The sequence below is a fragment of the Entelurus aequoreus genome, linkage group LG19, assembly GCF_033978785.1.
Source record: "Entelurus aequoreus isolate RoL-2023_Sb linkage group LG19, RoL_Eaeq_v1.1, whole genome shotgun sequence".
NCBI lineage: Eukaryota > Metazoa > Chordata > Actinopteri > Syngnathiformes > Syngnathidae > Entelurus > Entelurus aequoreus.
In genome coordinates, this window is record NC_084749.1 from 33,661,997 (window position 1) to 33,688,501 (window position 26,505).

The 26,505-nt window shown below is 41.8% G+C and overlaps 2 protein-coding genes across 2 annotated transcripts in view; both read right to left on the bottom strand.

The window, feature by feature from the left end:
* adamts10 (ADAM metallopeptidase with thrombospondin type 1 motif, 10) overlaps positions 1-26,505 on the bottom strand; it is a 127,132-nt gene that overhangs the window by 61,197 nt on the left and 39,430 nt on the right. Inside the window, exons 3-8 of the mRNA XM_062028363.1 lie at positions 14,995-15,137; positions 14,703-14,912; positions 12,843-13,011; positions 11,555-11,757; positions 10,485-10,568; positions 7,396-7,541 (exon numbers count right to left, since the gene is read on the bottom strand). Of these exons, the coding sequence (XP_061884347.1) occupies positions 7,396-7,541; positions 10,485-10,568; positions 11,555-11,757; positions 12,843-13,011; positions 14,703-14,912; positions 14,995-15,137 (955 nt within the window). The remainder of the gene's footprint in view (positions 1-7,395; positions 7,542-10,484; positions 10,569-11,554; positions 11,758-12,842; positions 13,012-14,702; positions 14,913-14,994; positions 15,138-26,505) is intronic.
* LOC133635300 (uncharacterized) lies at positions 20,769-23,501 on the bottom strand. Its single transcript, XM_062028364.1, has 2 exons — positions 21,164-23,501; positions 20,769-21,065 (listed from the first exon to the last, which is right to left on the bottom strand). Exon 1 carries the CDS (start codon positions 22,042-22,044, stop codon positions 21,217-21,219), a length of 828 nt encoding a protein of 275 aa, XP_061884348.1. The 5' UTR covers positions 22,045-23,501; the 3' UTR covers positions 20,769-21,065; positions 21,164-21,216.

Genomic DNA, 26,505 nt, shown 5'->3' on the forward strand with positions numbered 1-26,505 from the left:
AAGTGTGGTATCATCCGAGCATTTGTCTGGATTCCCGAGTGGGAGCGAAATTAAATGCGACTGCTCATCTCGGGTCCAAACGAACAACCTCAATGGCGATAACTGAAGCTATTAAAGAAATTACTAATGCACTGGAGCATAAAAGATATGCAGTTGGTATTTTTATTGATCTAAAGAAAGCATTTGATACCATTAATCATTCAATTCTACTAGATAAAATGGAACGATATGGAGTCAGGGGGCTGGCTGGTGACCGGTTAAAACGTTATTTAACAGGGAGGGTACAGTTTGTAAAAATGGGTCATTTCTTATGATACTCTTGGCATTGCTTGTGGTGTCCCCCGAGGGTCCGTGTTGGAGCCAAAACTGTTTCATGTATATATTAATGATATGTTTAATACATCCAAAGTACTGAAATGTATACTATTTGCAGACGACACAAATATATTCTACAGTAGTGATGACTATAATGAGCTCATAAATACAGTAAACACAGAACTAAACATAGTAAAAAAATGGATGGACACAAATGAATAATCTTTGAATATAAATAAAACTAAGATAGTGATGTTTGGAAATCGCAACATAACGTCTGAACAGAAAATAAGTATTGATGGTACCCAAATTGAAATCGTAAATGAGAATACATTTTTGGGAGTAATAATTGATAGTAAACTATCATGGAAACCTCATGTCAGACACATTAAAACCAAAATCTCCAAAAGCCTCTCAATTATAAACAAAGCAAAACTATACCTCAATGAAAATGCACTCCGTACTCTATACTGCACCTTGGTACTGCCATACCTTACATACTGTGTTGAAGTATGGGGGAATACTTACCACAACACAATTCATCCTCTGATCATATTACAGAAAAGAGCAGTGCGGATCATTCACAACGTTGCTTATTTAGAACATACTCATAATCTGTTTATGCAATCAAAGTTGCTCAAATTTGATGATCTTGTTAAATATAATACATTAATAATCTTATACAAAGCATTTAACAAATTATTGCCGCCTAATCTACAACGTTTTTTTATAAGACGAGTGCAGGCTCATAACTTGAGAGGCTTTGGATATTTCTCATTGCCGAGAGCTCAAACCACTCGTAAACGTTTTTGCGTGTCTGTATGCGGAGTAAAACTATGGAACAAACTGGAATTACAACACAAGCAATGCCAAAATATTAATCGATTTAAACTATTGTACAAACATGGGGTCTGGTTCAAATATAGAGATGAGGGTCTTTAATTTGACCTGCTGTTGTACTCTGTCTCAAAGTGTTAACATGTGCTCAATGGCTCCTTACCATTATTGCTATGTTGTCTATTACCATTATTACTATGTTGTCTATTACCATTGTTGGTATTTTGTCTATTACCATTGTTGGTATATTCATTATTCCTACATTGATGATACAAATTATTGTTACAGTATAATAATTATTGTTACCTGTGGTAATGCCACTATGATACAACATCTGTATTATAATCCTTGAACAAAGTAACAGTGAAACTCATGTGAATAATCACTGAATGGAGAAATGGGGGTGGGATTAAATAAATTATCTTCTTCCCACTCCCTTTCAGGCAAAACGGGACAATCATGCATTACATACTATACATTACCTTTTGCACTATATTAATTTATATTATTATGTGTTGTCAACTTTGTACTTTTTTATGTCATTGCCTGAAATAAATAAATAAATGGAAAAAAAATAAATGAATGAATAGTTTGGTCTACTCTAGTTGACAATACCACTTAATATTGATATTTTAGTTTATTTAGCCATTTTTATTAGGGCTGTCAAAGTTAATGCAATAACACGTTAACTATAAGTTCCTTTAACGGCACTAATTGTTTTGCCTCCGTTACAGCATCAAACATATTCATGGCAGTTAAAATGTATGTCTCTTCTTTACATGAGTCGTCTTCTTCTACTGCAGTGTCACTGTTTGGCAAACCAAATTGAAAGCTTTGGCAGGCTGCATGCGGCCCCTGCGAATAGCGAGGATCGCTGGTTAGTCTTCAGTTTATTTTACTGTCTTCTGTCTTAATAATGATGTTTCACTATTGCTATATTTCAGCAAATAAAAAGAATACAGGCATCAAAAATGAAAGAAATACATGTGTTTTTTATTTTCTCCATCTCCATGGTTAGTTATTGCCAGAGATGTTAAGCCAAGCAGAGCAGGCCCAGCTGTTGTCACTCGAAAAAGGACAAGACAGAGCCTGGCTCTCTTTAACCTGGCTTTATAAAAACCTCAGAGAAGAGAGAGTGAGGAAACGCTTGTTTTGAGACACGTTTGCCCATTATGCAAAAAAAGAAGTTTTAATTATGTCGTACATATAATTGTAATATGTGTCCCTACTATAGCTGTCTTCAAATTGTCGACAGTTCCATTTGGAGGCGTCTGATTTGACTATCAACCTCACAGTCGAATCTTCATACGTGAAACAGCACTCCTTCTACCGTGTGCTCCTACAGCACAGTAGCTGTTGAGGGCCCCCGCGTACAGCAGGTGTGTTGGGAGGTTGGATCGATTGCATTCATCATTAGTACAAATCTATTGTGTGCAAACAAATAGTTTTAGAGGGTAAGAGATCATTCTTTTCTAAAGCAATCGCTGCCTTCTGGTGTGATCATGTGGTCACATGTCTAAAACGGTGTGTTTTGGCCTTCCACATCGCTCTCTCAATAACTATTTGTCAGCACACAAGAATATTTTACTAATAGTGTGGGGATGATGTTTCTAAATGGGGGAATGGATTCATAGGGACACGCTGCAGTCAGATACAAAGCTTTTTGTGCCGCCGCACGCCTCTAGCCGGCCGAATCCTGCCATAGGTATCGGGAATTGGACACAGTGTGTACCCTGACTCGCCACCTCACCCTAGATATGTAGCTCTTTACTGGTAAAGGTAATAATCCTTCAGCAGGTTTACATACAGAAACTTTTTTACGACTTTTACTTCCTCTCTTTAGTCGAGTTTGATGTCTTGTTGGCGCAGCGTCAGAGCAGAGGATCTCACGAAATAATCCAATCTCTACCATGTTTATAAGTTTATCAGAAAGGCTTAACCATTTTTTTAAGCAGAAAAAGTAGCAGATGAGAACTTTTTTACGTTCACTTAATAAAAGACTATTTGTTTTATAGGTATTTAAAATAATCACCGAATAGCGACTAGATTCACATTATGTCAGAGTCGTGTATAGAGAGAATATGGACAACCCAGTTTCAAGCGATCAGCTCAACGATTGGTCAAAAGGCACTCACATGACAACAGGGCGCCATGTACATACCAGTTTGAAGCCACAGCTAAGCGACACTGCACTTCCTCATTATACAGTTATTTTAATTGAAGAGTGTTTGCCGTGTAAGCATACCCTATTGTGTGGCATGGGGATGTACCACTCGGAAAAAATGCGGGAAGCAATTGCATTAATGTCCTGCAACCCGGAAAAGAGAAAAATATGGGAAGTGAAGGTTCGCCAGGAAGGCTGGAGAGCCAATAACAACAGTTTCTTGTGTAAGGTAAGCAAGCATACAGTACATACACATGGGAAACATGGTATATCGCACTCTCAGTAACAGTGAATTAATACAATTTGCCTGACAAAACTTTGCTTCGAAATTGCAAATTTTCTGCATATGTCACCAATAATCCAAACTGAACTAATAAATATTGCAGTAAAAAGCAGCATTAGTTCAGTATTCAACTTAGTATGGTGATGACTCGCCACAGAAAAACCTATGAAAAATATTTTAAAAAGGGAAAACAGACAGTATATAGCACAGTGATTACAAACAATACATTGACATACTTCATACAAAAGTCATTATTTCTCCGTAATTTTTGGTCCAAAGTTAATGAGAATTTTGGCAAAATGAGGGTTATATGTTTATTTTTGGTCGTTGTGTATATTCTGACGTACATTTTGCCCGCGGAAGTGTGTTAGAGAGTCACTGGTCACTAAACACTGCATGAATATAGCGGTGGAGTGCGTCAAAAACAGCCGCAAAATTGTCCCCAAATTATTATTATATATACCATTTTGATTAAATAAATTCATGTTTTATTGAAATGTTATGAGCTGGAGTATATTTAGAACTATATGCTTCTGTTATTTACTACTTATTATTTTGTTTTATTTCGTCAAGAAAAATAACGTCAGAACTGAATTGCATGCTTCCGGGCACAGCCGCACACATCCTAGGTGCCAAACGTGGCACCTCTCGTTTCGTTGTCCGTACTCTCTCTATACACGACTCTACATAATTTGACGTTATACTGACACTTAGTGACCAGCCAGTATAAACTACTTTCATCACAATCGGTTTACTTCTCTCTTAAAAAAAAAAAACACCATCAATTCGACTGATGGTAGCCTACAGGCAAAATCTAACGAATCAGTATAAACTATGAAATTCCTTCGCCGAAGACAGCTCTAGTGTCACGTTCTGGTAAGCGTTGCTTGCAGCATCACCCCAAAAATGCAGAAGACAGCAGATGGCATGCAGGTAAAAGTATATGTGGTGCAGCTGGGAAGTGCACCGGAAGCATAGGGAAAGCTATGCAGGAACCAAGTTAAACAGAACACAAACACACTAAACAGACAATGATCCAGCACTGACAGAGGGAACCAAGTGAAACTAAATAGAAGTAATTAACAATGAAACAGATGTGCTGGCAGGTCAAGAAACAGAAAGTAAAGGTGCTTCAAAACACAGAGACCAAAGAGGAAATACTGACAAAGCAAGAGCACTAGGACAGGAAGTGATTCTAAACACAGGCAAATAATGAACATAGTCCAATCTGTCGTGTGGAATCATGACATCTAGTCTCTGGAGCTCATTTATAATAATTTAGTTTGGACCGCTATTTAAAGAAGGAGCGCTCAAATGGTCACTTTTGAAGTTCCGTGTTTTCATGATGTCATGTACGGAAAAACATTTTTCATGGACATCATATTTCTGATCCACCTCTACCCAAATGAGGCTGTCCCTGTATATACACCCACAACTTTACTGAGGACAGTTTTATATTCTATAGAAAACATACATATAGACAATCAGGCTTCGCTACACATCTTAAAACTTAATAGACCTGCCAACTTCTCGCCAGTCAGCTGTAAGTTTGATTATTTTGTAATGTTAGCACTGTAGCTAAAATAACTATTCTAGTGTATGTTTGTGTGCACAGTGTATATGTAAGAAGTGGTTAAAATGCACATCAGCACACACCTTTTGGACCAACACAGCTCATTAGCATTAAAGCTACATACACACGCACACACACACACACACACACACAGACAATCACACACGCACGTACACACGCGCACGCACACATACACACGTGTGTTTCCAGTAGGGCAAAACAACTTCCAGTATTTAAACTACCAGTAGAATGGAAAATCAAGTTGCCTCTATATTGAAGCAATCATTATATATATCTGATTTATGACACCAAAAGACTTACAAGGTTAGCGAATAAATAGATAGGATCAAAATAGTATAAATCTCATGGAGATTCCCGAGCCATTTTGAGAGGTAATGAGGAAGTCAGTCATGTGATCCGTGACAGAGTTAGGAACCAGAGATCCCTTTCTAATCTGCAAAAATTGATAATACAGAATCTTATATTTTTGAGCCCAAACACAAAGAGCAATAAGTTTTAGAAGCTTAGTGCTAAACAAATGCAGCTTTATTGTAACACTATAGCACCAGCAGCATTGCTAGATGCTAAACATACAAACTAACCATAATAAAACAAACACTTACTGTACAATTTCCACCCTCGCTGAGATGCCGACCGACAGGATGATCACAACATTGGGGCGGCATAGCTCGGTTGGTAGCAGCAACTTCAGGGTTCCGGGTTCGATTCCCGCTTCCGCCATCCTAGTTACTGCAGTTGTGTCCTTGGGCAAGACACTTTACCCACCTGCTCCCAGTGCCACCCACACTGGTTTAAATGTAACTTAGATATTGGGTTTCACTATGTAAAGCGCTTTGAGTCACTAGAGAAAAGCGCTATATAAATATAATTCACTTCACTTCACAAAATTCTGTTTAGGATTAACAAGAAGGGTTAAAAAAAGTTTGGGGGATGTGAAAGTCGAACAGCCTCCCGGTCCGTGGCCACATTTATAAATAATAAATGATAAATGGGTTATACTTGTATAGCGCTTTTCTACCTTCAAGGTACTCAAAGCGCTTTGACAGTATTTCCACATTCACCCATTCACACACACATTCACACACTGATGGTGGGAGCTGCCATGCAAGGCGCTAACCAGCAGCCATCAGGAGCAAGGGTGAATTGTCTTGCCCAAGGACACAACGGACGTGACTAGGATGGTAGAAGGTGGGGATTGAACCCCAGTAATCAGCAACCCTCCGATTGCTGGCACGGCCACTCTACCAACTTCGCCACGCCGCCCCTTTGTCTACTACAACCAGGTGAGAGATGCGTGAGTTATAATCTAAGAATTTACTTTAACCAAGTTTGAGACAAAGCAGAAACAGTCGCCGGCTCAGTGTGTCAACATCCATCCATCCATCCATTCATCCATTTTCTTCCGCTTGTCCCTCTTGGGATCGTGGGGCTGGCTGGAGCCTATCCCAGCTGCATTCGGGCAAAAGGCGGGGTACACCATTGACAAGTCGCCACCTCATCAAAGGGCCAACACTGATAGACAGACAACATTCACACACTAGGGCCAATTTTGTGTTGCCCATCAACTTATCCCCAGTTGCACATCTTTGGAGGTGGTAGGAATCCAGAGTACCCGGAGGGAACCAACGTGGTCACGGGGAGAAAATACAAACTCCACACAGAAAGACCCCAAGCATCGAAACCAGGACCTTCTTATTGTGAGGCAACAGCACTAACCCCTGTGGCACCGTGCTGCCCGTGTGTCAACATTAGCAGCGTAATTTAGCTAGCACTAGCTCACCGCTATCAATGCGCCGCTAAAATAGGCCGTCTGCGTTAGCACTTATAATAACACTATCACTCATATTTGTTTAATTTTCAGGTCTTGACATGTAAATGGGGTATTGTTGGCTCTTTTGGGATGTTTTAGAGGGTTTTATGGGCGCAATAAAGGACCCTTGATCTGTTGACTCAATTGTTAGCTATTTATTCACGATTTAAAAAAGCCAAGCATGTGTTTTTTTTCTTACATAATTATTGTGAATGATAGACAGCACATCTCTTTCTAATTTTTGCATATTTCCATTTTGACATTATTGGTCACAGTAAAACACAATTAAGCATATAAAGTCAACTTGTTTTTCCTTTCTACTGGTACTTTAAGATAATAGCACATAATGTTAAAGATCCAGATCAGAAAGATGTTAGAATGTGTTTTCTGACCTGGTGATGAGCACAGCGGTGTCATGGTGAGCAATGCCATTGTCAGGTATGGCGTTGCCATAGCTGCTCCGGTGCTGGATGGATTTCTGCCATTTGCAGAAGCTGTCTAAGGACTTCCCTGCGTGATGATTGATCTCTAATGTGGGCTGATGGAGATACGAGTGAGCAGAGAGAAGAATATTAGGAGGATATGAAAATGAATTTAGATACTTGGTTATACAGCAGATCTGACAGAAATGTGTTATCGAAGTCAGCATGTGTCTTTTAAACATGTCATGTCTACTCTTTGTGCCATTGACTGACTTAACACAGGCTTCCATCATTTTTTACACCACTTGGCAGTATGCTGTAGCCCCATTTTCTAAGTCGTCCAGTAGAATCGTTTAGTTTGCGATGGAAAAACCTGATCTGGAAGCTATGTCAGCTACATAAATAGTGTGACATCATCCTTGCATGACAGTGTAATCCACAAATGAATTAAAAAGAGAAGAGGAATGTTCCAGTTACATAAAGAACAAACATGGAGGACATTTATTATTTTGTGTCCTTTCTTTTTCTTGGGATGTTTATTAAAAGAGGGAAGGATTTGTTTTTTTGTCTTTTCTTCATACTGAATCCAGCTACATATTTTATACAATTTTTAATCATGACTGCCTTTCTTTACACTGAAGCACACTTTACAAGATGGAAGTAAAACAACAATGGCAAGGATATATACTGGCTACATCCAAAGCTGTATGCTCATAAGTTTGTCATTTCTATCCTAGTACGTTTGTAGTCTGCTACATGTATGTGCTTTGTTATGTTGTTTTTCTTACTGTTATATGGACTTCCCTAGGTCTGAAACAAAAACTTAAATAAAAAATGGCTAAAATCAATCAAATAAATGAAGGACTCTGGGGTAGCGATTAGAATGAGTAGGCGATCCTAAAGGGGTAATGCTTTTTTTTTTTAAATTTTGTCTATCATTCACAATCCCTATTTGAGACAGTAACACTTTTTTTTTCTTTTTTGTGCAGTCTAAATTGTAAAAAAAACCGACTTGTACTGGACAGCTAACAATGTACCTAATGGGAGACATCTATTCCGCTTTTAAAGCCCTCTAACAAACATACAAAAACCGCCAACAATACTCTGTTTCATTACACTTACTTCTCTTACTGTATGTAAAATACTGCAACAATGTAATTTCCCCATTGTGGGATAAATAAAAGTCTATCTTATCCTATCCTACATGCTGTGACCTGCATATTAACCAAGTATTAGCGTAGTGTTATTAAAATGCTCAGGAACTATTTTTAGTAACACGGCACCTTAATCACAGCGATAAGTAGGTACTGCGGCACTCTACTGAGCTGTTGCATCGCCACTGGGTTGGTAAAAGTTTGTGCTTGATGATGAATCATAGTAAAAAGTTGTGGCCATAAGCCGAAAAGTTGGCCAACTTCCCAAGGAAGACACGCCAAGATGCTTATTTGCTTTTTACTCAGGGAGTGGGGATTATGATGGATTCATCATCTAAACTGGGAACACAAGTCTTGTGCTGAAAGATACAAACATCCCGTCAGTCGGCATTCCAGTGAGAGTGGAGATTGTACAATAAGTATTTTTGTAGTTTGTATTATGGTAGCACTCAGCAATACCGCTAAATGATACTTACTGCTATAGATATACTGCTATAGATGGATCTGCTTATCACCCAGCTTCTAAAATGTGTAGTTAATCCCCAGGCTCAGAAAAGATAAGGTTCTGGATAATAATTTGTCCCAGAGTTGAAATCGTTGGCTGTTACTTGTGTGCCTGTTACTACATTACATACAATACATACTTAGAGCACGTATATAAAATGTTGTTGGAGGTTTTTTAGAGGGTTTTATAGATGGAATAGATCAAATCTCCATTACCTGCATTGTTTGATGCCTTTTTCTAGCGTTTAATTATATGATTTTTTTTCATGAAAAAAGAAAAAGACATGTGTGTTTTTGTGTATTATAGGGAATATTAGGGATGTGTATTATAGGGAATATTTGTGGTTGTCTCTAACTAATTAATTGGAATTCTTATGAGATAAAATGTTTCGTACAATTCAGAAAAGTGGTCCTATATTGGTGCTCTTCACAACTTTTGACCATTGAAATGTAAGAAAAAACAGATAGCTTGCTGGAAAAAGGCCTAAAGGAGAATGGTTCCTTAATTGGCTTTTAATGTTTGGTGAGAAGTTAAAAGATACCACATTGAACTAATAAAAAGTTGTGTATTGGCATGCTGGCTGTGTTTTGTGGTGTCCCACGTGCTAAATGTTTGGCTCTGTAGGCAAAGTTGTCATCTCACTCGGTTTAGAGAGGATGTTTGAAAACGTGGATCTCTGTTGCCTTGTTGAAACAATCAATGACTTGCAATACAGTAAAGCATCATGGTATCATCACATCTGGCAGCAGAAACTGCTGAACTTTCCATTCTATTGCTTTAAAATCACTCCCTGCATCCAATCACACACATGGATGCATATTAGGCGAAAAGGCTTGTTATGGTTTAATGCGATTTCAGAGAGTAGAAGGAGAGGACGACCCTGCCGGCCACAGATCTTGTAACACAAGAATGCATGCGGTGACATAACTTGGAATTGTCTCATCCCACAGTACTTCATTTTTAGGCCCACTGCTCTCTGGATTTAACTTTTCCTGAGGAAAGGCGACTTTTTCAGACTTGGAAAGCAGTCACAGGACTGCTTTCAATATCCTCAACCCCGACTATCCTTGGAGCAAGGAAAGAAGCACTAATGATCCTAACATTTATTTCCTCACTCTGCCGAGCCAAGTGGTAAGTTTTGGAGCTATTTTTTAGGGTATTAATCATCACACTTCCTTTTTGGGACAGGTAGTGGAAACCTCAAAAACCACACAGTAATGACACTTTGAGGCACATTGGTCTACAAAGCCTCGAAAATATTATAATGCATCGAGCTGCACGGTCTTACCACACGCAGCAGGGCCAATAAGGTCGTTTAAAAGCATCCCTGGAAAAAGTGCTGGTAAGTTCATGCACATTTTAGGAGCTGGAGAGGGGAGAGGAGAGAGGAGGTTATATACCTGGTCCTCCATGAGCAGGATGAGCCGTGTTACGACGATGTTGACTGCATTCCCCAGGCTAGAATCCTGGAACAGTTTGGCAACCTGACCTCCAGGGAAACAAGAAAAGACCAGTCTTAAAAAGCTGACACACAAGTTAAAGGGATTTTAACAAGCTGGGAATGAAGTAAAAAGTTACAGTCAATGGAGTCAAAGAGTTTTGTGAATTTAAACTGAGTGCACCACAGGACTAGTGACAGTGTGCGTGCGTGCGTGCGTGTGTGTGTTGGCAGGACGGCTACAGATGAGGACTTTATTTATGGATATAAAGTTAATCTATCACCTCCTTGCAATGTTTGTTTAATATATAGTACTGTATAGCGCCTTATGTTGTGTTCAAGGTATACAAAGCTTTATTAAAATATGGACTTTCGTCAAAGCTGGAACCCTTTATTTATATTTACATTGTTTCATTGTTGTAGCGGTGTAGCGTGCAAGGACGGGAGTGGAAGAAGTGTCAAAAGATAGAGCTAACTGTGTTAATGACATTCAGACTTTACTTAAATCAATAACGGAGCAGCATCTCCTCAGCCGGAAATGTGTCCCGTGAAAAACCGTTCGACCGGAACTCTCTAACAACTAAAGTTCCTTGGGTGAATAATGTAAACTCACTACGCAGGTATATTTTAGCGCTTTCATGGCGAGTTTACTGACAGATTTAAGTTAGAACGTTACACTACTTTATATTAGAAATGGCAACAGCAGAGATGAATGTCCCATAACAAGAAGATAGAGAAAAAGAAGAATCTTATCGACTACGGTGTCGGCACGGAGTACAAAGGCGGACCCGTGCAATTTTTCAGGATTTATACAGATCCCAAATACAGATCAGCAGGTACCAGAAAGTAAGAAAAGTTGCTTTTGTGTAATATTGCGAAACAAAACACCAGATAATATGTCTTACCTTATACACTGAATCGGTACCCGGTAATACTGACGGACTTCGATCATTATTTATAAAAAGTACCGAATTCGGTACCCAGCCCAACTTTTCCTCCACATGAGTGCATCGTTTGTGTAGTGAAACTTACAATATTCATGAGTGCCAGGATGTACTGCTCAATGTCCCTTCGACCGTGGTAGCCCACCATCATCTTGTCAGCTACAACTAGCGTCTCGACGTAGCGCTCCCAGCTCACTGAGCGCTTCAGCGGTAATTGGCCTCGACCGACGTGATGAGGGGGCGTGTTCAGCGTCCTTTTCCACCATGATGAGCCTTTCGTAGGCTTCTCATCTGAAGAACAGGATACACATTATTTGCTATCTCAACTGAGACATCTGACCATCAGAATGCTTTCTGAAAAACACTTTCTGTGTGCAGTGGTTGTAAAAGGGCAAGGATAGATGCAGTGGTACTTCAATTTAAGAGTGCCCTAATTGAATAGTGTTTTGAGATAAGAGCTCTCTCTCGACTAATCGTTATGCTTTAGGCCGCAAGCAAACATTTGAGTTACAAGCATTCCTGCCATGAGTTGGCGTAGTAAATGCCACAGTGAACCCCATATGATCCGATCAGAACATTTGGTCTTACTCGCTAACATTAGCTTATAGCTAGATGGACACAACTTTGTTATCCAATCATGGTAAGAAAGAAAGAGTGTGATGGACAGTGTTGAGAAGAAGAAGTGGATGATACTTATTTAATTGAAAAAACAGAAGTCATCAAAATTATGACAGACCGTGAATCAGACTTGACGAAGCAATTCGATTGATCACTGCTAGTCTGCACCATACTGAAGTCAAATGAGTCTAACGCCAGTCAAGGAGGTTAAAATAATATCTATACAGCTGAAATGAAAATATGGAAAAGCTGCTGATGGTGTGTTATACAGAGAAGAAGCTGAAAAGAGATACTGTAAAGTCCACTCTTTAAGGTAAATGCTGTACATTATTATTGCATTACTTCATACAACTGCTGTAGCAATAGTGGTTTGTAGCACAATGTCTTCTATTGTTTTTCACACAATATTTATTATCTAAAAGTTTGTTTTTTATTTTAAAAAGCATTTTACATTTTAAAATTGTGCTGTTTTAATGTGTGGGGTAAGCGCCAATTGAATTGATTTCAAAGGGAAATATTGATATGAGATACAAGTGTTTTGAGTTAGGAGCTGCGTCACAGAACCAATTAAGCTCATAAGATGAGGTACTACTATATTTTCCAAACATTTGTCCTTAAATGAGCATATATTTACTTATGGTGTCCCATAATACAGACTGGGTGACAAGTGCGTACTTAGACCCAACCACAATCCACAAAGTACCTGACCATGTGGTCTGTGGACCTAAAATGACTAAAAAAATATCTCCCATTCTTACCAATGACTCCACAAGATTGGCCTTTGTACTGGTGGCGAAGCGATGAGCGCTTATAAACCACATGGGGGCGTCCCACAGCTCTCTCCCCCCTCCCTTGTCCGGTTTGGTTGGTTGGTGACACAAGGGGTTCAATCAGGAACTCCTCTTCTCCTGCAACAATCACCCCCTGCTGCAGAGACACAACAGAATCGCATCAGTAGGAAGTCTAATAATGCCATTGCATTGAGAGTGGCAACTAATCAAGCAAAGTGAACAAGATGTTGTTTAAATGCAAGAAAGTATGTTACCATACACATGCATCATACTGTATGTGACGGCATGCAGGACAAGAACAAAACAAGCCAGTCAGGCACAGGGTGACAACACTTTTGATTCTCTTCAGATGTGCCGGCCTCCACTCAGTGCCAGCTTCTCCGCTCCATTCAGTGCGGCACCTTTCAAATAATCTAATCCCATAATAAAGTTAGTGATGCTCCCCTGGACATACCACCCGCTCACTGGTTGAATATGTTCATGCCGGTCTGCCTGACCGTAACTAAGTGTGCGGTTTATTAACGCTTTGTGAACACATCTAATTCTCAGCTGCACATTCGAGTGTTATTGCAGAAGCCTGCTGTTTGTGGTGAGAGGATACACAGCTTCACTGAGATACGACTGCAGGAAAATGCGCTCGGACAAACCAAATGAGTCCTATTTTCCCTTTGTGGCGGTCAGGGGCGTAGCATCAAATTCTGGGCCACTCCGATACCCATCCCACACTAAACCCAACGTCGCCAGCTTCTAAAAACGCATATAAACCTTAGTTAATTTTTAAAGATGGGATTAACATATCTAGAATATATCGACATACACCCCCTAAATAATGTGTTTTGGGGTTTTTTTGACAAAAAAAGCCAAACAATTTAGAAAAATGCTCAGAATATCAATTTAAGTAATCATATAACTTGTGATTATTCACTTAAATATTATTATAAATATATAAAGTTTTCCTTTACTTCAGGGTGTAAGGGAGAGATTACTTAATACACATAGGATTATTATCAGTGGATAACACAAATCATAAAACCATATCATTATTATTATGATTGATAAATTTACTTTGGATATGCCACAGATCTGCGACTAGAGAAAAACCCCAGAAAAATATTCACATAGAAAAGCGCTGAGTCATCCGCCCCATTTGTCTGTTTCTACCATTTCCCTCATGCTTTGTTTTTGTCCTAACAATAAACTCTTCCCCCCTGAGAGGCAGAGACTGACAGAGGTGCTTTGGTTCATTAGCTATTTTACATGGCACTTTCGACACATCTAAATTTGTAATGAAAACTACAGCTACGGTACACGTTGAAATCAAATGACTGTGTACTAAGTACAATACTTACAATATAAACACTTTGTAGGGCACAACATAAGACTAGACTCGGCAACACACGGTAACCTATACATAACTCCCATTTAACGTTTTGGAATTGCGACTGCATGCAAAGTCTACTATATAATACTTGTAAATGAGACTCAAAAGTGTAAGATATCTAAATAAAACAACTGGACAGCACAGTTAGCATTATCATCTTACTGTTGAATTTAATTTAAAAAATAGATCTTATTATTAAGTAAATTAACATTTATTATCACATGAACAAACACAGAAGTGTCAAAAATTAATATGGTGGAGTACTGGTACCGAGAATTAATACCAAATCAATTGAAATGGTAAAGGTACTCATCCCGAGCTTTAAGGCATTGCGAGTCTAACTATTTTATCGAACCTACAAGAACAAGTCGGGTGATCTGACTGAAAACAATATTTCAGTGCCTCAACGGTACACACCTCACTCATTAGTGGTGGATCAAACTTACCAGGCCATTACAGTTGCTAAGTGCCACTTTGCTAGAGTGTGGCTGGTCCTGGAGGTGTCCTACGTAATGGCAGTGGGGAGAGTATGGGTGACTCCAGGCTAATCTGCCTCTTTTCCAGTACTCCACCCTGAACTGGCGGGACAGCAGGCCTCCCTGCAGCGTCAGGTTCAGCAGGAAGTTGTGACGCGACGTAGTCAGCTGGTAATAGAGCTAAAAGGGTAGACAATACATGGTGTCAGTTTAAGTGTCAGCTGCATGTTACAGATATGCATCATTAAAATAATAAACATACAGAGGTGTCAGCTGGTGTTATTTCTTCTGTACCGCGTCTTCTTCTTTGGTGCTGAGATGTTTTTTTGTGCAGCGTCTCTCCATCGGGTCCTACACGTACTGGGATTGCAATCTCATACTGGCCTAGACTGGACAGGAAAGCAGCTATAGAAGGAGACAAAATTAGCATATATAACTCAAATTAGTTCTAATTATAAAACACAAGTTTATTTAACATTACAGAGTGACTCAAGCAGCCAAAAAACATTTTAAAAAAAAACAACAATTTACTCTCATTGCCCCTTCTGCATGACGCCAAAGGTATGTTTCCATGGGGACCCTGAAACTGTATACTTCCTGTCTGTCCCAATCTGTACCAGTGACTGGTGAAAACACACTGAGCTCTATATAGCTAGCATTTGTCAAATACAAAAAATATCACTATCAAATGTAGCCTCTTTTCACCCAACATTTGGCCTCGGAGTTTAGACAAGGAGCAGACACAGGATTTAAAAATTTCTATACATAAAAAAGCCATTCCCTCTCTTATGTGCCATTAACCCAATACTTAGGGCAATGAATGGAAAGGTGTTAATTAGTAGTCAGTGATACCTCACACAGAATAAAGGCCACAGTGATGACAGGCCAACTAATTTTTAGTCAGTCATAAAAAAAATTGCAATAAAACCACTTCACAAGTAAATCCAACAGACTTTTTAGATTTACACAAAAAAAGAGCCTTATAAAATTATAACTTGAATAGTAAAAATGATCAAATTAGTAATTACAGCATCTGTGTTGCTTTGATTCCTGTGGCAACAACCACACACCAGATGTCAGAGCATGAGCGTAACTGTTTGTTTTAATTTTTTTACACAACAACCCCAGAGTGTATTTATCGCATTTAAACATTTAGTAGGAGACAAGACATTAACATGCATGGTTAAACAGTGATGACAGCGCTTATGTTTATGTATTGATTTCTTGCACATGATTCCACAGACGGAGATACACACAACCCTCTGACTTCATCTGAAGAAAAAAAACATAACATCTGTTTTAAACACTTCTTCATATGGTGTTTTTCTGGTGACTCGTTTTATGCACTACAAAGAAAAACATTTTTCCAAACGAATACACCAGAAATCATGTGGAAGGATCTGTTGTGGTGAACTTTTTGCCTACAATTTCAGAAGGTTTTGCACTAGAAGAACACCATACGTTGAAGGATTTTTTTCCCCCCAAAATTTTATCTGGGAGGGCACAGTTGCACTTGCCAGTCAATTTGGGCCTAAAATATTCAGATGAGACCTTTCATAAATACTCCCACTCATCTGAGCAGGGTATCACCCTGGTTTCTCCTATCAGCAGTGGAAGGAAATACTTCACTTTGGATGGAAAAGTCCTCCCTTTAGGAGGAACAAGAGGTCAACAGACCTCTTCTGAAAAAAGTCACAAGAACAAGAATCTACTGTGACACTGAAAGTGCTGTCAAACGGTTGCATTTTTAAATCTGATTAGTTTTAGAGTTGCTGTGGATTAATTTGGATTAATCACGACTACCTGCAGAGTGTTTACAGTACAATACTTTATTTTGGTTGACTATTCCGTCGTGGTTGGTTCCAGAAATTACTGCAATAAATACATTTCCGTAAAGTCGGAATCATAGTTTTCATAGTTAAAGCATTAAAAACCTATTTATGATTTTCTTTTTAATAAATCTTTAGTCACCTTTACACTCAATTAATCCAATATAGTAACCCTGCCTGAGGTTGAGCCAATCAGCGGCCACGATACTGAACAGCGTGCTCTGATTGGTTTGGTCTCCTCTGGTGGCCAATACTACTGTGGTATTGATTTTTATACTTGAAAATATATAATCTAGGGCCAAATCAATTGTAAAATATGCGTTAAAAATATCCCCTAAAAATGTGGAAAGGCTGCAATATTTGAAGGGCGATGTGGCAAGGGATGGCTGTACAAACATTTCCATTCGAGAGGGCCAACCTGCTGTTCAGTGTCTTCCATTGACTAGTTTGGTATTGCAGCCTGTCACTACCGAATCGACTGCACATTTACATATGTGGGACACTAACACTACTTGGACAAACTGGCCAAAATGTGTTGCCGGACACTTTTCAGGGATTTTTAATCATTCTGTGTTGCAAATAAATTATTTGCATAAATCAGAATTATAATGACAATGATTATCCCGCATTAATACACAATTTTTGACAACCCTAATTAATGAAGGAACTTAAAGGGGTCCTGTAATGAATGTTGTCTTTTCTGATTAATAAACGTTTTTACAATGTTGGATACTCATGTTAAACAATACCAAAGCATAAAATCATAAGGTTCCTGAGTTTTGGCGTAAGCTTCCACGCAGTTGTGGATGCCTCTTTTCGAGGGGTTTTGCAGCCTGGCTACGCCGTGACATCACAGCGAGGTGGATGTATTTAGATGCACCTCACCCTCTGGCTATGAGGGGAGCTTTAGGCAATGAAGGATAAAATATGATTTGTATCTAAATTGTGGCATGCACATATAGCACAGACGTACGACATGCAGTGACATAATTTCTGCTAAAAGCAGCTGTTTTTAATGCAGAGTCTGAATTGATCGGAGAGTGTGCAGGTGTACCTAATGTTGTGACCGAGTGAATCTATAAAATGTTTCTGAAGTTTATTTTTAACCTTGTCTGGGGAAAAAAATAGCGGTAACGACTTCAAGTTATATGGTTAATGTTCATTCTCCAAAAAATTAATTATGATACTTTTGGAGGGGGAGGGGTCAAGTTTTTTTTTGCAATTTGGGAATGCCTTTAAAAACAGACATGTTGCCTCAAAAAAATGGTTATAAATGTGACTTGAAACAAAATGTACACCAAAGCATAACCAATACATATTAGCTAGACCAGTGGACCCCAATCACTGGTCTGGGGACCGGTAACGTTTTGTGACGCATTTGCTACAGGGCCGCTCAGAATCAATAAATCATTTATAAACAACCGCATTTTCTCTGATTAAACTTTAACCTGTTCCACAAATCAACAAGCTTGTTCATAGGTGTATAATAAAACTCCTGATAGGAAATCGCCATTTGTTATATCTTTGTTACATGGGACGATGCACATTAAGGAACATATAACATCTATATGTGCCAGATTGTAGTCAAACACTAATTTCCATCTGCAGTCTCCAGCAGATTAAAAGGTATATACAACAAGGGCCATACAAAGTTAAGTTAGACTGCACGAACATCAGACATAACCAGTACGATAAAATACAAACATTTTGATATAATAATATAATAAAATAAAATGGGAGACCCATAAAAACATAAGTTGCTGTACGACCTCAGCAGCTCAGGGCAGATCAACAATAAAATCACCATTGTAGGTAAAGTCCATACGGCAGATGGAGAAGTGCTATAGTGCAAGTGTTGTCACGGCGCAGGCGCATGCCGCTGTGCATGCCGCTGCACATTCCTCAGTGCGCTCCGCTGAGCGTGCTTCGGGACACGCCCCTTGGGCGCTCATCTCCTGCTGCAGCCAGCAGCTGCAATCAATCAGCAATCAACACACCTGATGCTGATGAGTCCCCTGCGCTTCTTAAGCCAGAGCAAAACTGCGTTCCGGGCCAGAACGCAGCTACCTGTTCCGTACAGTAAGCTGACACGTCTAGCTCTATGTACACTCTCTCGCTCTCTGTTTCTCCCCCTCCGTGTTCATTTGTCTTGTGTTCCTGTGTCGCCATCTAGCAGCATTCCTCCGTTTCCTGGTGACGAACTGTGTGTCTCATCTCCCCGTATTCACTCTGGTTCCCTGGCCGCCTCTTTGGATCTCGACCTCCCGCCTGGACACGGACTTTGACGCCTGGCTCTTGGACCTCTGAGCTTACCTCGCCCCGTTGGACTTCCGCACCTCGCTCAACACTCCCGGTAACGCTCCTCCGATAATCACAACACATAGTCGCGCCATACATATTTTGGTTAGTTTCACACTTCATAATATTGTATTTGTAATAAATAGAGCTAAATGACGTCCATTGCCTCCGTGCCGTCTTCTTCCCCCACTGTACCATAACAAGTGTGTTAAATTGTTGCATATAAGTGTGCTGCAGGAAGAAAATACACGCTGTTATTGTTGCACATAGCCTTATTACACAAGTAATGATAAATGATAAATAGGTTATACTTGTATAGCGGTATTCTACCTTCAAGGTACTCAAAGCGCTTTGACAGTATTTCAACATTCACCCATTCACACACACATTCACACACTGATGGCGGGAGCTGCCATGCAAGGCGCTAACCAGGACCCATCAGGAGCAAGGGTGAAGTGTCTTGCCCAAGGACACAACGGACGTGACTAGGATGGTAGAAGGTGGGGATTGAACCCCAGTAACCAGCAACCCTCCGATTACTGGCACGGCCACTCTACCAACTTCGCCACGCCATTACCATTAACATGTGTTTAGCATTGAGAAATGCACCAAAAAGCATACAAAAGTGTATTTATGTATGAAATAGTGCATAAAACATGAATACATCTCTTTTAGAATAGAAATACAAATCCATAGAGATACAAATCCATAGAAAACCATATAAATTAAACAAATGGCAAGTATATCTAGTTTTATCATATATCTATGCGCTTGTCCTTGACGCTGACATATGAAAAACGCATCAGATACGTTAGCCAAAAAATAAGCTTGCAAAATTGAATAAAAAACAAAAGTCTTTGGAGCTTATTTGCAAAGGGAAAAAGGCCAGGGCTTCCATGTATTCAGCTTTATGATGAGTTATATTTTTCATGCACTTATTTTTGCTGTTTTTATCTGCCACACGTGGAAGGCCCGTCCGTGAAAAGACCACAAGGAAGTGTTTTAAATGTAGATTTAAATAATCATAGGTCCCCTTTAAATAATAGTAGCCTGTAACTTTAAACCACTGTGTTTATATAACACCGGACATTATTTATGCAATATGTACATTGTATGAATTACATCGTTCCACTTGTTCCAAAGTAACTAAGGATCAAGAAAAATAAAGGTACCCCAAAAGGTCCCAACCTCTTGCTTCAGCCTGGCTGAATAGCCATATTAGTCCTCTCATGTCCTTACACAAACACACAGACACTAAGAAAATAAACTGTACTCTAGAAACCACTGCACCCAGTGACTTAGGACATAGGACATGTTTTAACATTTTACTCCGTTTCTCCCACATTATATGCAATTGTTTTTGATCCAAACAGTTAAAGTGGACTTTGAAGCATTGCTGAAATACAAACACATAATGGAACTCAATGTTTTGAATTGTAAACAGGCTAAAATATACTTTGTGGTTATTACACAAATGCATTACACAAATACATACAGGTGCAATAGAGTTAAGCGCATTTTTAATTAATTAAATTACTGTTGCAGAGTTGCCGATGATTTATTTGAAGTTTCTCTGCTTAATACAACACTTTTCGGGGACTTATAAAAGATATTTTCTTCTTCTATGCTGAAATGTTAATTGGTTTCAGTTTACTTCAAACATGCATACAGTACAATTACAATGTAATGCATCACCTATTTCCAGTTGTTTCATTACAGCACATCCAAAAAGGAGTAGGAAGAAGCACCGCTTATTTAATCCTACTCCATTTCATGTCATAGCAGTTATATCCCATTTCTATGTTATCTGTTTGTAACAGAACAGTGAATAAATTGTGACGTGATATCGGGAGAAGAAGACGACAGAGATATGACGTAGTTTCGCTGTCAGCTTGTTTATTAACAGCTTGGTGTGTAAATGAGATGTGTAATTAAACCAAAGAGATGTGGTGTGACTAAATGTGAGCACTTATCTGAGCGTGGTTGTCAGAGGGTGTTGAAGGTGAGTGTTGATCCAGGCGGAAGTCCAAATAAGGGCAAGGCAGGCTCGAGTGTCGGAGGACAGGCGGATAGTCAAGGACAGGAGCGCGGCGTCGTGGTCGGGTGACAGGCGTGAGGTCGAAAATCCAGGAAGGCAAGGGGGTTCCACAGGGAGGTCCAAAGTGACAAAGCACACAGCTTGACCACGAGGAAGGATGACGGGGAGCTGGAGAAGACACAACACAGGAGACGATGAGAACGACGGGAAGGAAGCACAGGGAGAACAAATGCACATGTAGGAGAGCGAGAAATGTATGGGCTTACTGTACTGGATACGAGAAGCTACGTTCTGGCGTCGGATCTCAGGTTGCGCTGGTTTAAGAAGGCTGATCGCTCATCATGGACAGGTGCGTAGATTGCCGAGCGTTTGCAGCCGCGCGGAAGCGCGCTTGCAGCAGAGAGAGAGCGCCCGTGGGCGTGGCCTGCGGTGCGCTCGTCAGGGCACGCAACAGGAGGAGACGCAGCAGAAGTGTGACCCATAACAGGACCCCCCCCTTATGCGAGACTCCCGACGAGCTTCGGGGTGCCTCAGGGTGAGTTCGGTAAAAATCTTCAATAAGGGAAGGGTCGGCGATGTAAGAAGCCGGGACCCATGATCTGTCCTCAGGTCCATAGCCCTCCCAGTCCACGAGGTAGACCCATCCTCTTCCTTGTCGTCGGACCTTGAGAATCTCCCTGACGGTCCACACCTGGTCCCCATCCTCGAGAACCCTAGGCGGAGGGGGGGAAGGGATGGGGGGCGACAGTGAACTGTTGGTTACTGGTTTTACCTGAGACACGTGAAACACCGGGTGGGATCTCATGGACCCAGGAAGGTCCAGGCAAACTGCGGCAGGATGGACTCTGGATCTGACTGTAAAAGGTCCAACGAAACGTGGTGCTAACTTCTGAGAGGATATCGGGAAGTGAAGGTCCTTGGCCCGTAACAGCACCTGCTGTCCGGGCTGATAGTCGGGAGCTGGGATGCGCCGCCGGTTGGCGTTACGACGCATCTTCTCAGATGCCTTCAATAAGGCAGCGCGGGCAGACCTCCACACCTTGCGGCATCGTCTCAGGTGAGCTCTGGTGGAAGGAACTGCCACTTCGATCTCCTGGGAGGGAAATAGAGGAGGTTGAAAACCTTGCCAGCATTCAAAAGGGGACATACCAGTTAACTCCAGGTCATGGAGTTAAAGGAGTACTCCACCCATGGAATGAACTTGCACCAGGAGTTGGGCTGTTGAGCAGCCATACAGCGCAGCATGGTCTCCACCCCCTGGTTGGCCCTTTCCGCTTGTCCATTGCTCTGGGGGTGGTAGCCAGAAGTCAGGCTGACCGTGGCTCCAATCCCCTTGCAGAAAGCTTGCCAGACCCGGGAAATAAATTGGGGACCACGATCAGACACAATGTCGGTGGGGATCCCGTGAATTCTAACCACATGCTGAACGAGCAGTTCTGTGGTCTCGGCCGAGGATGGGAGTTTGGGCAAGGGTATGAAATGGGCCGCCTTGGAAAACCTGTCGATTATGGTGAGGATTGTGGTGTTACCTTTAGAGGGGGGAAGTCCAGTAATAAAATCAAGAGCGATGTGTGACCAAGGTCGACTCGGGATCGGAAGGGGATGTAAGAGTCCAGCAGGAGGGCAGTGGTCTGCCTTGTTCCGGGCGCAGATGCAGCAGGCGGCGATGAATTCGCGAGTATCCACCTCCATGGAAGGCCACCAGAAGCGGTGTCGAATGAATGATAGCGATCTGTGGATTCCGGGATGACATGTAAACAGACTTGAATGTGCCCAGTCGAGTACCTTGCTCCTTAAGGGTTGCGGAACAAAAAGTCTATTGGGGGGTCCGTTCCCAGGACCAGGGTCGGACCGTAGCGCCGTCCTGACCAGGCCCTCGATTTCCCAAGTTACCATCCCGAAGATGCGGTTCGGGGGAAGGATGGTCTCTGCAGTTTGTCTAGTTGTGGGTTCCTCAGAGAAGATCCGCGAAAGAGCGTCAGCCTTGCCATTGCGTGAACCGGGTCTGTAGGTGAGAGTGTAATTGAATCGACCGAAGAACTGTGACCAGCGTGCTTGCCTGTCATTAAGTCTCTTTGCGGAACGGATGTGAATAAGGTTGCGGTGGTCGGTCAGGACCAGGAACGGATGTTTAGCCCCCTCCAGCCAGTGTCTCCATTCAACCAAAGCTTCGTGGACGGCCAACAGTTCTCGGTTCCCTGCATCATAGTTCCTCTCGGCTGGGGTTAGGCGTCTGGAAAAGAACGCACAAGGGTGCAAAACATTATTCTCATTAGCTCTTTGGGACAATACTGCTCCAATCCCAGAATCAGATGCATCTACTTCCACCGTGAACGGCTTGTCAGGGTCAGGGTGTACCAGGATGGGAGCGGAACTGAAATTCCTCTTGAGGCTCAAGAATGCGCTGTCTGCCTCCTTGTTCCAGACAAAAACTGTATTGGTAGAAGTTCATTCATTCTGTCTTGCCTCTGGTGAGGGCGGTCGCATTTTTCTCCGCTCCCTCCTTCCCTGCTTGCTCTCTTTGTTTTTGTCTTGTCTGAACTATTTTGAAGCCTCTTTTCTTGAGCTGTCCTCAAATCTAAACATCAAAATGAATTTGATCAACTGGACTCTCGACGCAATTGACACAGTCTTTTCGACAAGGAAAAGAGGTTCGGGGGAGCCTGGCTGCCCTGATGGAACCATTGCTGCGGGGTACGTGAGAGATTCCTGGAATACTTGGAGAATCATGTGCCTCTCAGTCCTTTCCATCGAGGACGTGGAAGACATCTACCTATTTGGAGCTGTGATCGCAGGGCATTTGCTGATTGGGCTGGGCATTGCTCTGGTGTATCGTCAAATTCGGAAGACGATGGCAGCCACTCAAGGGGCCAACAGGCTGTTCAACGCAATGGAAGGATTGGGTCGTGCTGTGGGATCACAGACTGGAGCGATTGCTGATTTGAATCGCAAGGTAGATTCCATCTTGATGAAGTTATAGAAAGAATAAATTGGAATTGTCAGAGCCAGCATACAGAGCAGGAATGTCATTGTTTTGACTGCTCGAAGAAAAAACAACATCTTAATCTACGATTTGACTCCCTCGAATGGCCTTGAGGAACAGGCTGTTTGAAAACACTCCCCTGAGGACTCCTCAAAGATGGACGCTTTTGACCTTTCCCTTTTTTTCAAAAGCACCTGGGTCGGACTCTTGAACTCTTGAACTCTTGGGGCCGGCCTCGGCCCATAAAGACAATTCCAACATCTCACCCAAGTTAATTGGGCATACATGCACGCACACACCCCTCCCCAAATCAACGCCTTCACCACTGCTTAATTCCTCCGGGGTTGTGGGGGCTGAGCAGCGCTCAACAGCAGCTGCCGGCCTCCAAAGCCCTGTTGGATGACTCTGTTGCGAGCTGTTGTGATTACATGTACCATGTTTATGTGTGCCATGCTATGTGAGGTTTTTTTCCTCGGACTCAGTCTGGACCATTCCTGAGGGTCCAGCCTCAGACTGATATTTTTTTTTACTTCCCCCCTTCCCCAATGTCACCTTTTTCCCACCTTTTTAAGGAGCGCCCAAGTGAGGCTGATCCGTTGGCGGTCCCGTCTTGTCTCCCTGTAACGTATGTCTGCTCTTAGCGGGATTGTGCCGAAAATGTAATTTCAGTTCTTATGTGTCTTGTACATGTAAGAATGGACAAATAAAGCTGATTGATTGATTGAAGTTAGCGTGTGAAGGGGTGCGGCTATTTTGCTGAAGTCGAGTATGAAGCGACGGTAGAAACCCGCAAAGCCTAAGAATCTCCTAAGCTCAGTACGAGTGGTGGGTTGGGGCCAATCCACCACTGCCTTGACCTTCTTGGGGTCGGCTCGGATGTTACCCTTCTCGATGATGTGACCCAAGAAGTTAACTGATGACGAATGGAACTCGCACTTCTCTTCCTTGACGAAAAGACGATTCTCAAGGAGGCGCTGGAGAACAAGGCGGACGTGCTGTTGATGGTCCTGCAGGTTGTGAGAGAAAATCAGAATATCATCAAGATAAACGACCACAAACTTCTCGAGCACGTCGTTAACAAGAGTCTGGAAAACGGCTGGGGCGTTGGTCAGGCCGAAGGGCATGACCCGGTACTCAAAGTGACCCAAGTGTGTGTTAACACTAGAAGTCCCAGCATTTTTCTGTCTACCTAGAAGACCCAGAGAGGGGTCATTTGGCCCGACGCTTTTCCCGAATACACTAATCACTCATTTTGTTATGGTAATGAGGCTGTTAGGGGCAGTTTGTCTAGGTAGACAGAAAAATTATACATGTGGGAAATGCCGAAAGGAGCAATGGCAGTGCCAGGATTGTGAGTGACTGCTCAAATGTATGTCAGTCACGTTTACATGGACATGGTTTTTCATTCTTTGTAAATATGCTTTTTTCTTTGTAAATTTTTTTTTTAAAACTATTTTTGGCACACAAAAATAACAATTGCTTCTGCAACAAACCTCCACACCAAAACTGGGAAAACAGTTGCTTTTTCATTCTTTGTAAATATGTTTTGTTTTGTATTTTTTTTAACAATAAATGTCAGAGTGTTGATCCCTTCATTCTGTTGATCCTTGCAAAAACACACACAACCTACCTCAGAACTAAAGCTTGAGCTGTAAGGTCCCCTCCCCCACACAGGCTCAAGTGGCCCCCTGCCGTGTGCCACTAACAGCCACATTTTCATAACAAAAGGAGTGTCCACAGGGGGGACTAGGGGTCAAATGACCCTCTTGTGTGTTTTCTAGGTAAAAATGTCAATTGACCCTTCTCTGGGACTTCGCGTGTTAAAGGCCGTCTTCCATTCGTCCCCCTTCCTAATCTGGACAAGATGGTATGCATTACGGAGGTCCAGCTTGGTGAAAACTGTAGCAGGGGCAAGAGGTTCGAAAGAAGAGCTCATGAGTGGTAGGGGATACCGGTTCTTGACCGTGATGAGGTTGAGTTTGCGGTAGTCGATGCACGGACGTAAGGACCCATCCTTCTTTCCGACAAAGAAGAATCCAGCGGCTACCGGTGATTTAGAGGGTTTGATGATACCAGATGCGAGTGATTCCGTGATGTAGTCTGACATGGCCTTTTTCTCGGGTATGGATAGGTTATACAGGCGGCTAGAGGGGAGTACTGCTTCGGGTATGAGATCAATGGCACAGTCGTATGGCCTGTGCGGGGGTAGTGAAAGTGCCTGTTCCTTACTAAATACAGCAGCGAGGTCATGATAGACAGCGGGAACCCCAGATAGGTCAGATGGGGAAGACTTGAGCTTGGGGTTCTCCGAGACGGGGTCTGCTGCTGTGAGGCAGTTTGCATGGCAAGCCGTGCTCCAGGCTAGGATCCTCCCTGAGATCCAGGAAATCTGGGGGTCGTGCTGGCGAAGCCAAGAACGGCCGAGGACAAGAGGGGCGACAGGGGCCTTGAGGATCAACAAGCTAATTTGCTCAGTGTGGTTGCCAGACAGGGTAAGAGTGACTGGTGCGGTACGGTGGGTGATGGGTCCCAGGGGATGCCCATCCAAGGCCTGAGCTGGTAAGGACTTGTCCAGAGGCAGAAGCTCAATCCCGGCTTGACAGGCGAAATCACGGTCCATTAAAC

What these genes read in the sequence shown, in the direction of transcription:
- LOC133635300 (XM_062028364.1), bottom strand. Translation starts at nt 22,044, where the DNA reads ATGTCCCCTTTTGAATGCTGGCAAGGTTTTCAACCTCCTCTATTTCCC.